At 48.4% G+C, this 12650-nt stretch overlaps 4 protein-coding genes across 4 annotated transcripts; 1 reads left to right on the top strand and 3 right to left on the bottom strand.

Annotated features, from left to right (window-relative positions):
• The first annotated feature begins 66 nt into the window (after positions 1-66).
• EDB91DRAFT_1151675 (Sodium/hydrogen exchanger family-domain-containing protein) lies at positions 67-3446 on the top strand. Its single transcript, XM_041319445.1, has 9 exons — positions 67-278; positions 331-387; positions 448-480; positions 538-586; positions 642-841; positions 896-1187; positions 1238-1726; positions 1788-2350; positions 2400-3446. Exons 1-9 carry the CDS (start codon positions 264-266, stop codon positions 3243-3245), a joined length of 2544 nt encoding a protein of 847 aa, XP_041173885.1. The 5' UTR covers positions 67-263; the 3' UTR covers positions 3246-3446.
• EDB91DRAFT_1238748 (uncharacterized protein) lies at positions 3413-5512 on the bottom strand (the record flags this gene model as incomplete). Its single annotated transcript, XM_041321763.1, has 10 exons — positions 3413-3736; positions 3804-3940; positions 4001-4005; positions 4120-4166; positions 4217-4508; positions 4563-4636; positions 4692-4785; positions 4808-5145; positions 5281-5400; positions 5462-5512. The coding sequence occupies 10 exons, from the start codon at positions 5510-5512 to the stop codon at positions 3413-3415; spliced, it is 1482 nt and encodes a 493-aa protein (XP_041173884.1).
• Positions 5513-7444: 1932 nt separating this feature from the next.
• Positions 7445-8199, bottom strand: EDB91DRAFT_1151665 (uncharacterized protein; the record flags this gene model as incomplete). Its single annotated transcript, XM_041319444.1, has 1 exon — positions 7445-8199. A coding segment is annotated over exon 1 (361 nt), but the record flags the coding sequence as incomplete, so codon positions are not given.
• A 186-nt stretch (positions 8200-8385) lies between these two features.
• On the bottom strand, positions 8386-11181 carry EDB91DRAFT_1349061 (uncharacterized protein). The gene is made up of 21 exons (XM_041325999.1): positions 10741-11181; positions 10610-10688; positions 10536-10549; positions 10428-10487; positions 10336-10380; positions 10274-10283; positions 10200-10217; positions 10120-10145; positions 10040-10065; positions 9953-9987; positions 9791-9890; positions 9722-9737; positions 9624-9663; positions 9477-9577; positions 9364-9423; positions 9286-9313; positions 9177-9234; positions 9101-9125; positions 8899-9049; positions 8791-8838; positions 8386-8739 (listed from the first exon to the last, which is right to left on the bottom strand). The coding sequence occupies exons 1-21, from the start codon at positions 10818-10820 to the stop codon at positions 8710-8712; spliced, it is 1050 nt and encodes a 349-aa protein (XP_041173882.1). The 5' UTR covers positions 10821-11181; the 3' UTR covers positions 8386-8709.
• Positions 11182-12650: the final 1469 nt, after the last annotated feature.

The following is a 12650-nucleotide window of genomic DNA, read 5'->3' as shown; positions in this document are numbered from 1 at the left end:
GTGGAATGGCGTTTATGGACCTCGACTCGTATCCTTGGTTTTCAAAAACTTGGCAAAGCTAATTGGCTGACATAACAGGATACATAGTCTCGGCAACTCCACGGACACTGCCAGTGCCAGTCTATCTTCTCCTCACGCAAACGACCCCGGTGACCGACAAACCGCGTCCCATTTTATGACCCCAGTGGGCCTGATTACTGCCCAACTGCACGCATTGTCTACCTTAATTTCAGTTTAACACTGTTCCTTCGGCACCGCACGTCATGCTATTCCGGCCGGTAAGCCTTTATTCCCGCACCCGACTGCTGCAACGCTCATTAATCATCTCAGCTTGCATTGACCATACCGCATATTGCCTATGCATGTCTTGGAGGTTTTGTCGTCGTGGTATGTACAGCGTACCACTCTCTCCACTTCTGCAGCGTCTCAACGTGCTATTCATTGTAGTTTGGCATGTTCTCTTTGTTTATTCGAGAGAAGGTAACATATTTTGTTGTATATATCACTCCTCATGCTCATTATATCTACTCCCGATAGCTTTATATTGGCGAGGCATGCTGGGCATTTCTTTTCGGCGTCATCATTGGTGAGCTCAGAGCGGATCAGTCTTCCAATCACGTTGCCTTAACTTATTCTTTTAGGCCCTTACGGTGCCGGCATATTTGATCCTCGTAGCTGGGGTGACAATCAGACCGAGGATACCGTGAATGAAATTACGCTCGAGTTTACTCGCGTTGTCCTTGCCATAGGAGTCTTCGCCATTGGCGTCGAGCTTCCAAAAGCTTATATGAAGCGTCACTGGAAAAGTTTATTATTCCTTTTATTCCCTGTCATGACATGGGTGGGTAACGTCATAAACGTGTGTCCTTTGACGTATTTGCTAATGCATCACCAGGGTTGGTTTGTGTCGGCAGGCTTGATTTACGCTTTGATACCTGATCTCAACTTCTTGTCGAGCCTTGCTGTTGCTGCATGTTTAACCCCTACCGATCCGATTCTTGCCGCTGCAGTTGTGGGTGGCAAATATGCCGACAAGCATGTTCCTGCTCATCTTCGCCATCTCCTGGCAGCGGAAAGCGGTTGCAACGACGGAGCAGCATATCCCTTCTTGTATATCGCATTGTACCTCATCTTGGATTCCAGCACAGGTCGTGCAATTGAAGACTGGTTCCTTCTACTCTGGCTTTGTAAGACAATGAATTCAGTGACGGTCCCTCAGCTGATTCCGTTATGACAGATCAAGTTATCTTGGGTGTGGTGTTTGGCGCCTTGCTAGGATGGGGCTTCAGGCACCTTATGATATTCTGCCAGCGCAACGACTTCGTCGACCGGCAGTCCTACGTTGCACAGTACATATCCTTGGCCTTGCTAACCATCGGTATCATGACCATGCTAGGTTCTGATGACCTCCTGGCAGCGTTCTCTTGCGGGACGGCATTTGCTTGGGACGGTTTCTTCAACCGCCAGACTGAGGAATCAGTGTTCAGTTCCGTTATCGACTTATTATTCAACGTCGCTGCCTTCGTTTATGTTGGCGCATGGATGCCGTTTGACAGTTTCAGCAACGAGACCCTCTCACTTAGCGTGTGGAGACTCGTCGTTATTGCCATTTTAGTGTTGACCTTAAAAAGGCTGCCAATAATGATTGGGCTCTATAGATTCATACCCGACGTAAAGACTTTCCGGGAAGCCGTTTTCAGTGGTCATTTCGGGCCCATAGGCATTGGTGCGTAGTGTCTCTGTCATGATCACTCCAACCTGCGATATGAAGTATATTACCATTTCAGGCGCTGTGTATATCTCCACAGTAGCAGCCCAGCAGCTTCCAAAACCTAACAACCCTCCAGCCAACCAGTCTGAATACCTGGCATCCACCATTCAACCAATCGTCGCATTCATGGTACTCTGCAGCGTCGCTATCCACGGTCTGTCCATCCCGTTCTCGCTCCTAGGCCGCCGCGTGCATTCAGTGTCTCGTACGTGGTCCCGCCACACTACACCCGCCACACCGGATTGGGCAACGCATACGCGGCACGTCACGCGTGCGGAAGATGTCATCATCAACCGTGACCCCGCTGGACTCGAGCGTGGCGAGGGCGGGTTGACAGAGGATGAGAAGTCGGCACTTGAGAGCAAGCGTGCAAGCACGATCACTGCGTCGCCGCTGAGTCCCGACGACGTGGAAGAGATTGGTGAGGGAAGCAGTGTGGAGACGCGCGCAGAAGCTGCACTGGCGAAGGACGAGGAAGATATGAGGGAGGAGATACCCCCTGATGGGAAGGATACGACTGCAGAATGGAAAGAAGGCCCGCATAAGATTATTGAGCGACGAGGTGGTCCTGGTGAAGAGGTGCGTGGGTTGATTGACGCTGCTGCTGCTGATGTTGATTTCGTTATAGGTCGATGTTGAGGTTATTTATAACGCGTTCAAGCGCTCGGAGGGAGTCACGCATTCGCGGTTCCCTGCAGGAGCAGCCGGCGCCCTGCATGCAGGTCGCACATATCTTCGCAGGTTACATCATGCGCCTGAAGAAATTCACCGGGGAGCTGAACACGTCGAAGAAAACATTAAGCATGATATACATGCCTTAGAATCAAAGACCCGAGAAGTTCTTCACATTGGTGGCTCGAGCGATGAAAACACCGGGGCATGTGCCGAAGGTGATGAAGACGAAGAGGGATGGGCGTCGGACAAAAGCGGAGATGGCGATGGGCCTGCGTACTCATCTGGGGAACTGCCTGGCGGTCACAGGAAGCGTCTAAGGTCATGGAAAACGAAGGGCGCGACCCATCCCGCTGCCGCGAGAAGTGCGAGGAACAATCGACGAAGACAATCAACGGGTGACGGAACGTTCTCCAGCCATGCTAGGCAACTTCTGGAACAGGACCCACCGTTCGCCTCAGCGACTGACCCGAGCGAGAACGTGCCGTTGGATGATGATGACCAGCGTGGGAGAAGCCATGCGCCTCACCGACAGGGATCAGGGCACACTTCCCGTCGCTCCATCCAACATCGACGATTGGAATCTCTGAAAAGCAGCGAACATAACTCGCGTGATGTCTCACCTGCTCGGTCGGTCCGATTCGTCGACGAAGAGCCTTGGAATGGTGCAAGTACTCCCCGGACGATGCTTGACCAGACGGCCCAGGGCAGTTCTGTCGAACCGCCTTCGACTGACGACTCGGAGTCGAGAGGGAAAGTCACATTCGGCCTCACCCCTGTGAGACGCGTGTCTGAAGACTAATATTATATATATATCTCTATCTCGATGCGTTTTGGGTCGCCTAGTCGCGACATTAAAATCATTCGAATATTGCTTTCGTCATACCATAACCTCATAACTTGTCGTCAATGTAGCATTAATGGCTTTGAACATGATGTATAGCTATAGATACTTATATCGTCTCCAAGTTACCACTGTATATGAAAGACATTTTGATATGACTGCACGATAGATCTGATAAGGAGGAGCACCAATTTCAAAGCTGTGCCGACTACAGCGCGTATACCAGTAACTTCCAATAACTTGAAGAACGGGGCAACGAAGACAGCACACGGTTCGCGATCAGCACAAGCTATCTCGAATGGAAGCTGAACGCCATCGATATGCTCTGTGACGGCACGCAAACCAGACGTAAACCCGTCTTCATGAAATCCATACCCAAGCCACGCTCCCGCGAACATAACACCGCCGCGCCCCTGGATATTCGGCATTACCTTTTGTGCGATGATCGCCTGACAAAAGGGGAATGTGAGTAAGTAGGTGTATGGGCAATGGGCATAAAGACGTAACGAAACGCACCTTGGTGTCGAGGATGGGGTGGTTGTAGGCGAATCGTGCGGCGGTCTTAGTGACGTCTGGATCTGCTGGTGGGTTGAGGGTAACTAGCACTGGGCAGTGAAGATCCTCTGGCAGATGCTGCAATTCGTTCATGTAGTCTCAGAGGTGCCGTTCATTAGTATTATTGAAGATGATGACGCGGTATTCCATCGGCTTACATGTTCTGGAAAGTGGATTTCAGAATAGAATACTGACAAGGGGATCATGACTTACAGGGCGACTTTGTCTACGTTAGCCTTATATCCACCATCGTCGTTTGAAGTTGCCAGTGGAGAACGTGAGGTAGTTCCAGCAAGACCACGCAGTCCTGGCTTTTGGCATCAACTGGAGGAGAATGAACGGCGAGACGTGATATAAGGCGCAGGAATACCTACATTAATGTCACTGTGCAGCACTACGACATTCTTGTTCCATGTGAAACACTTGAGGATCTCTTCCTCGTCATCACGAAGATCGCGTCCGCCTTTCAGAATTGACATGCATGCGTCCGAATGACAAGCCATAATAACCCGGTCGTACACTGTGACAGCCTCCTCGTTGCCCGTCTTCAGAAGGACGGTGTTATGGCCTTCGCCTTGGGATGTTCTGCATATCGATGTGACAGGAGAGGACAAGTGTAACCTTTCCTTGGGAAGTTTTGACAATATCGTATTAACGTAGTTGCGACTAGGAAATGAAGTCAGATTCGATGGCCTCTATCGTTAAACTGCGTTACGTTACCTGCCACCTTCGATAGTAAGCCATGACGGTTTACCTGTAACCTGTAGCAGGTGGTGATTACTCATAAACTGTACCTGCAAATTTTGTGAAGGCTGTCAAAATTCGACCGAGTATACGTGAAATAGTTACTAAAGTCCGAGCGGGGAAGTTCATGAGGCACTTCTCAGGTGGCGTACTCCAAATCGCAGCTGTCATAGGCTCCAAAACTATCAGTAAAAAATCTCTTTCTGGTTAAAGAAATAGACGATACAATCAAATAATTGTCCCTGAAAGATGGAGAGTATCCTTCGCGATCGAGGTAATCTCCTATCGACAAATTTGGATCGTCGGAAGGGGCCTTGCTAGAGACGAGGCGTCGTGCACAGGCGTTGAACCTAAGCACATCGTAGACTAGTCGCCACATGTCGGGATCCAGAAGACGTGACGGCTGGCAGAACAAGGTCGCCAAATTTTTGCCAGCCCATTCAAAGAGGCCCCAGTCCCTGCAGACGCTGAACGTCATCTCAGTTTGAAGAATGCGAATTTTGGGAGTGCGTTGTAGAAATCGCAAGAAATTGGGGTATGTGGTTGGATTGAAGACGATCTTTGCATGACGGTAGATCAATCATACAGCGCGGGATATGGGAAAGCGAGATGACCAGCACGTACGAATCCTCTGGCAACAAAGGGTTAACTAGAATTCAACCAACTAAAGTGAAAAGGACACCTACGTGTCCACATCAACTGCGTCATCGTCTGATTTGCCTGGAGGTACGTATCTGACGGTATTCGCATGTCCTCCCGCACGATCGTCAGCTTCATACAGGTGAACTTCATGAGGACTATGTTCGTTTAACGCCTGGAACATGCCCCAGTTGTCAATCGTCACATTCCGGAAACTATCATAGCATTAGGCGCACCCATGTCGCGGCTAAGCCAGAAACGCCCGACCCTACGACAGCGATTTTCATCGACGGCCTACCGGTTGCGCGAAGATAAACAGAAAGAAGGTTATGATAATGCAGGCAGATAGAGGTCGGAATCGAACACTCGTGTTATCATGGCCATCGCATATGCATAGTATATGAAGTAATCGACACGCTCCCTCCGTCTGGCTCGGGGGACTTACGACCTTGCGGAGACTATTAATCAATCGCACGATGGCCCCCCAAGCAGAAGTGCATCCGCCTTCTTCTAGAGTTCGCAAATTTTAACGGGGATGATGGAATGCTTAATGAGTCAGTTGTGGGTCGATAAAAGAAGGACTTGGTTCGTCTTTCTTCGAATTCTTTGGTGGTGTAGTTCGGAGAGACTGTTATGACAATCGGCTGGTTATTTCGAGGTTCCAATTCACTTGCGGGGAATCAAATCCAGGCAAGGCATAACTCATATGTTTGCCTTTCGTTCAGCGCTCCCCGCACACTTTGTGTTGAGACTGCAGCTGCTGTGTCCGCATAGATCGACGAAATGGACTTGCCGGAAAAGGAGCACGTGCTTCGTGCATCTGGCAACTTTACCCTGGACCCTCCGTTCACCGAAGTTACTTCTATTAAGCACGAAGCCGCGGATGCCGCGAGGGGACTTCTCTTGACTTCACAAGAGCAACTAAAATTGCCATCAGCATCAGGATCGCTTCCGTCTGAATTCAGTATGTGGCTTACGGCCCGACTCGTCGAAGCCCGGATTCTCCTACATCTAGAATCGGCAGCAATGTCGGTCTTTTGAGAACACGAGAACCCCGAGGCCTGACATCAATCCTTTGTCCGTACAGCAAGGATCAGGGAGGAACTTGCCGTCCGTTTATTTCGTGGTTGTGGTCGCTGGTGTTAGCGCCACCTTTAAACTGCACACCTGTGATCATCAGTTGCTTTCCGTAGAACGTGTCAAGCAACACAGCGCTCACCCAAAGGAGCAGCGGCAATGTTTTGTAATTAGTATTCAGATATCAGATATAACAACACCCACCTTCACCGCCGCTGATGGAAATATTGTCAGACTGTATTTTCTGTGACATTGTAGTGCACACGGAAAAGATCACTGTTCTCGCAGCTGTTGGTCAAACATGAAGGCACAGATCTTGGCTGACCATTCGCAGTCACGGTCAAAATAACGCTCCCGTCTCCGCAGTAGGCTTGAAGGGTATGATCGTGGTGGTGTGGTTTACAAGGTCCAGTTGGCGTTAGAGATAATAGAATCCACTTTGGGCTCCTGGTAAACTGTCCGTATATCCCCATTCCGTAAACGCGGGGTGGAAATGCAGACACCGCAGATGGGCCGCAGCTGGGATGGGAATTCCGTTCCGTTTTCAAGTCATATCAGTGTAAGGCGAACACTTTCATTCAAGTCATCAGAAAAGGGCAAGCGATGATCGTATGATTGTAGCTTTGCGAGCTAAGTCAGGACCTCCACACAGAATGAAACTGTCAATAGTTTGCAAACTCGATGGAACTATTATTGACGGGGATTCCTTTGGTGCGCCTTCCAAAAACGTCGGTTCGAGACTACCCCGGGGCTAGCTCCACATACTTGACAGCTAGCTCTCGGTTCTCCGCAGTAGACCTCCCATAATCATGCGAAGCTGGGAAGAGCTGGGAGTATAATGACTAGCAAACCAACTGTAATGGGGATAAAACGTTTCAGGAAATGGAAGCGCACCCCTGGAAGTTACTCTGTAGATATGTTAAGCTTTCCACTGTCGAGTACAAGAATGAGGGACTCGCCCGTAAAGTATACATTGGACACTCAAAGATTAAGGTTGAAGGCAAGCACGAAATTGCCCGTCACTACGCGGTATTGATTGCAACCGATTTGCCTGCTTTTACCTGGTGGTTTTGGACCTATTTTTTGAAAAAAGGACCGAGAACCTCCCTGTGACCCCAAGGGTCCGCAGGAGTCCGGATCTGCTAGGATCGACAGCTGAATGATACTTGGCCTGTCAGAAAGAAGAGGTACTTGAGAAAACACGCACTAGCTCATAGTAACAGTACAGATAATCCGCGACAACTGGTCCACTCATCTGATTTGAAATAGTGGAAGCCTTGTGGGCACGAATGCCTTACAATATATAATGAACGAGCTCGAGTTTTCAAAATCAGTACCCGTAGAGGAAGCTCTACATAGAGCATACTACGCGCAGAACCTCGCAGAACCATGAACATTTGTAATTTATTTCGGCTCACCGTCCCGCTGATCCAGTCCCGTCGTACTTCTCCCGCGGCATGACTACAATCATGAAGCGCAGTTTGCTCCATGAAAAGTGGGGGAAAGTCCAAGGCAGGTCCCTTTTGAGTTTTGCACGTAGTCTTGCCAATGATTATGATGCCTGTCCGAAGTTCGCCTGAACCTTGTGATGACCCTATTGCCATGTGCAATGCCTCCAGCAGTCGACTGAGCATGTATATGAGTGCAGTGATCATTGAAGTCGACGACGCCAGGGAATGGGCTGGGTGGGTGAAACAAGCAACCTTAACTTTCTGCAGGATGTCAATCCGACTCAAGTCGTAACCAGGCACCCGGCAATTCCAATACTATATGGCAGGGCAAGATTGAAAGTGCCTAGGAGCAGCATATCTGACTGCAGCCTCGAACCACCATCCTTACCGCTAGTAACCAGAGAATTAATGGAAGCCTAGCATTAACGAGAACGATTGTTGTGATGATGAGCGGGACCGAGTGTGGAGAAACGGTGTACGTCATGAGGGCCTTGTTAATTAATTCCCACCGTCTCGTCGAGTGATCGGGGAACCTTACACGGAGGGCTTATAATACTAGTAATCATAGACGTTGGACGTCGAGGCAATGGTAGCCTCAACCTCGTGACACAATTGGGGAGAGTTCAATACAGATCACGAGGCCTGGGATCGAGTACATTCACAATCCAAAAAGTAAGTCTAGTGCATTCACAAAGATCGCAGTGATAAACCAGTCGCTGAGAAAACAAATACAACATGCTAATGCCTTTTATTGTGGCGGTATACAACTTCCTTCCAAATCCAAGTTACGGTTGTGTCTACGTTAGGTGCCAGGTACGAGTACTGCAGTAGGCGCTGCACTTGAAGATAAAAAGATCAACGGCAGAGCCAGATTCGATGAGAAGGCGCGATCCGTGCGTAGAGTTTGGGGTGGCCGAGGTGTCACGAGGGGTGTTATGAATAGTAATCGGAAGCTGTTACCAGTCTAAATTGTAGTTATACGGTGCCTAGATGACCAGATTATCGCACAGCTAGTGATCGAGGGGGAAAGTACATACCACTAAACTTGTTGTTGAGAATTTCGTGTCAAGCCTCCGATTGAAGTCCTGTCATAGTGAATCCTCAGGATGCATTCCAGCAGAAGTAGATAAGGATGACCACCGCACCCGCCAATCTTCCTCTCGAATGGTTGGCATCGGCTCCTGCATTGGTATCCGTACTGACTGCCGCATGGATTCGGTAACGATACTGAAAGTCGCCGACTTTCCTCCTTCACGGTCTGTGCCCCGACCTCGTATTATTTTTCGGGTGTTGAGTCTAAGCACCAATATAAGTAAGATACTAAGAACAGCCTCATTATCCGCTTACGTAGCCAGGAATGATATCGCATACACTGGAGAAGACTATCTTAGCTTGATGCAAGAGTGGCTTGCTGATGACTTACATTTGCTCAGAACGAAGTACATGCATATAAACACAAAGTTCATTGGCATGGCGTTGAACTTTACATACAGATCAGTCTGTGAGACCCGCAACATAATATGATTACACACCAGAATAAGGGTCGACAGGCTGACAGTGCTGTGTATTATATCAGGCTTTAAACTTTGGAGAGCGATGATGAGACACACCTGGTAAGAATACCGGTGTTCACTGCATAGATTGACAACTTATTAATCAGGGAGTCCGCACTAGAATAGCTGATTTGTCAGAATACATGGCAATGAAAAGTTGTGAGACGCACCCCGAATAACTTGAGCGCATTCGCTGAAGGTAAAAGCACAGCGCAGCAGCTATGCTCATGTCCGTAAGGACTCCGATGCCCAAGGAAAAGCTTCCCACCAACTACTACCGGTGAGAATGGATAACAGATCAAAACGAATTTACGCACCCGCACACGAGTCATGTACGAGAAAGAAGGAACCTGGAAGCTGTTTCGTACACTACATCAATATACTTGACGACGCTCAATATAAGGAATAGATGGACCATTTTACAGTGAATGCTGGTGAAGGCGAAAATTAAGAATAGTCTTGACCCTAGAATCTATGTACTCACTGATTGCTGTACCTGACATTGATACACATTTCATCAGTCTGACGTTCGGCAAGGACACTAGCACAATACCCTTACCAAGTTGTGAAAAGACCAACAAGAACTTCGAAAGGAACCTTATCAGTACGGCGAAATGCGAAATCAAGGGAACAAAATTCGACCCACCAAAAATCCCGTAAGCCACCAATTTCTATAGCTGACTGTGCGACCATCAATATAAAAATCTAGAGTGACGTGAAAACAGCTGCCTACATCTCCAGACTCGTATTGTGAAGCACCTATAAAAAGGAAGGTCAATTATATATTCACCCCGGTAGAATCTTTGCACTAACGCCTTCACAACGGCGCCAACGACAGCCTGAGCGCTTCAATTAGATACGTCCACCACAATTAGCTCACAGGAGAAACTCACTCCCAAAGTCATTTGTAACTGTTACACGAAAGAAGTTCAGTTTATGTCAATGCCCAGTGAAAGTATGACTTTACTATAAGAGTCCTAACACACGCGTTAAAACAAATAATTCATTACGTGAAACAGAGGGGCTCACCACTGAGGTCTTCCCACAGCCAATGGGAGTGGGTTCAAATAGTTACTAGTGGGTCATTGAGCGGCGTGAGGCGAGGATGACAGGCTACTCACGTGATGGTATAATAATATACGGCGTATCCAATAAAGGCTTGATCGATAAGAGAAAGGAACCTTTGGTGATATGAGCCTTGTTTTCAGCAGGGCAAACATTCACCTCACCATATTGAGGCAGCCTAGCCAGATTTCGTTTTATTATAAGCCTGAGCATAACCCGGGACCATTGCTGCACTTACGAGAACTTTATATGCAGCCTTGTCCTGGGGGAAACGCCTATAGTAGATGAACACCTGAATGGTCAACATTCCAAATGCACTGTAACGCAAGGTCAGATTCAGCCCGACAGGGCAAAGCCATAAGTACTTACGTCGCAGAGACAGCGAAGCCTATAAGCAAAGCACCGAGGGTGTTATCGAAACGCGGGACGACGAGATCTACTGTTGGCATTTTGCAGAAGAAGCCCAGTCAACCGGAAAAAACAAAGGAGTGAGTGAGGATGAAAATTGCGCTAGACAACAACTTGAGCTAGAACGCAGAATGAAATAATCGGCCGTAACGCGAGCGTTATGGTCTCGGGTATACTCCGTAAACGGATTGGATCACTATCCGAAGAAGTTATGGATGCCGACAGCCTGCTGTGGTGGGCGATGCTCCAGAGTCCGAGTACCGCGCTGGTCCGTTGAAGAAGGCGTTGATTGTGAATTAGAACAGGATTTAAAATTGCATCCCGGAAAATTTGATCAGAAGGGATCTTCCGCTTTTTTTTTCTGAAATGTCAATGCCAGTGTTCAATTGCAACAGATCATGCACATGCCCGCTACTTAAAGCAAGGGGTTCAATTTCAAATTGACCAGGTTCACTTATGTAAGGAGTGACCAAAAACGGAAGCGGAGGATTCGCGGGAGGACCTCTGCAGGTGCTCGGAGGCGAATGTCGGACAAAAAATTCCGGTGACTCTCGGGCAGCCTGTCCTTTTACCTTTACGGCCTACGTGCGCTCGTCCGTGTCACATTGTACTTCATAACCGTATCAGACCGTATCACAGAGAGTGCATGCATGACACTATGAGGTGCCGACCGTCTATTAATATATGTTATGTTCCTGAATTGGTGATCACAGCAAAGTAGCATATGCGCAATTTCTTCAGTTCAACCCAGCTCTCGGGTGTGAAACATCGATGAAGGAGAAACGATCACGACACAATGTCACCAAATGTCCAGTACGGACCGATACAAGCTTTTGCACTGATTTTGCACAAACGATTATCTGGTGCGGCGTATTGGATATCGGTGATGGACCAAACTTATCGTGACTTAGTATTGGTCTGATCTAAACTAGTCCGTCCATCGTTAATATCAACACCTTTGAAATATACTGTACTTACTGGTCAAAAACCTCGGGAGTCAATTAGACTGATAGACAAGCGCTGGACAAGCCGCAGCCCGTTATAGCAGGTAGGCACAGGGCGTGTGCCAAGTACGCGAGAGCGCATGATCCATTTATGAGCGTCACCGAGAACCGATGGTTACGCACCAAAGCAAAGATAGGATCTGAATGTCAACTGCGGCATGTGATGCATGTGACGGTCCATCATTAACATTGATGATTCACACTGCGCAAAGTGACGGAATATGCCAATGCCAATCAGAGTCAGTGGTGACCGGCGAGTCGCGACTGAAGTCACGTAGGAACCGATGTCATGACGGTGATAGTATCAATGCGATTACCATTCACTGCATCATTTCTGCTATCTATCAACTCTGTCGGGCGAGATAGCATTTTGCAAGGACGCGGCGCAGTACATCCACTAGTTAACCAATATTGTCCTGGCGTATGATAAGGCTTCGAGTCGATATGAGTACCTTGGTCTGACATGTTAAAAATTTAAGACACACTAGCATCGTGGGGCGCAATACTTGCCCGCAGCTTCAAATGACACACGCACGCCAAGTCTCGCTAAATCAAGGCGGTTCCAATTTAACTGCGTCACCTTCCCCCATCTCCCCAATTTCAACACTCCAAACCCGATCCACAATCTGATGGAGATCAACGATCACCCAAACTCCAGAGACACTCCCACTCTCGCCGAACAAAGCCCCAACACATCTTTCTCGCAGCAAGCCCACCACTTGGCGTCACACTCGATATAGTATGAACGCCAGCTGCAGGATGAGGCAACGACAGCTCTCGTAAAACATGTCCTGGAGTCAGAATAGACCCAGTACATATTGGTTACCAATCTGCAAAACGCATTCACTGCATCCTTTTGCAGCACAC

Source organism: Suillus paluster (genome assembly GCF_016628075.1).
Source record: "Suillus paluster strain FC165 chromosome Unknown EDB91scaffold_58, whole genome shotgun sequence".
Taxonomy (NCBI): Eukaryota; Fungi; Basidiomycota; class Agaricomycetes; order Boletales; family Suillaceae; genus Suillus; species Suillus paluster.
This window is presented reverse-complemented; position numbering and strand designations above follow the sequence as displayed.

What these genes read in the sequence shown, in the direction of transcription:
- EDB91DRAFT_1349061 (XM_041325999.1), bottom strand. Translation starts at nt 10,820, where the DNA reads ATGCCAACAGTAGATCTCGTCGTCCCGCGTTTCGATAACACCCTCGGT. An exon ending in GGTGGCTTACGGGATTTTTG is followed by an intron (nt 9,891 to 9,952) that starts GTGGGTCGAATT and finishes TTCCTTTCGAAG; the next exon opens with TTCTTGTTGGTCTTTTCACA. An exon ending in TTCGAGAGGAAGATTGGCGG is followed by an intron (nt 8,839 to 8,898) that starts GTGCGGTGGTCA and finishes TCACTATGACAG; the next exon opens with GACTTCAATCGGAGGCTTGA.
- EDB91DRAFT_1151675 (XM_041319445.1), top strand. An exon ending in TCTTTTCGGCGTCATCATTG is followed by an intron (nt 587 to 641) that starts GTGAGCTCAGAG and finishes TTATTCTTTTAG; the next exon opens with GCCCTTACGGTGCCGGCATA. An exon ending in TATTCCCTGTCATGACATGG is followed by an intron (nt 842 to 895) that starts GTGGGTAACGTC and finishes ATGCATCACCAG; the next exon opens with GGTTGGTTTGTGTCGGCAGG.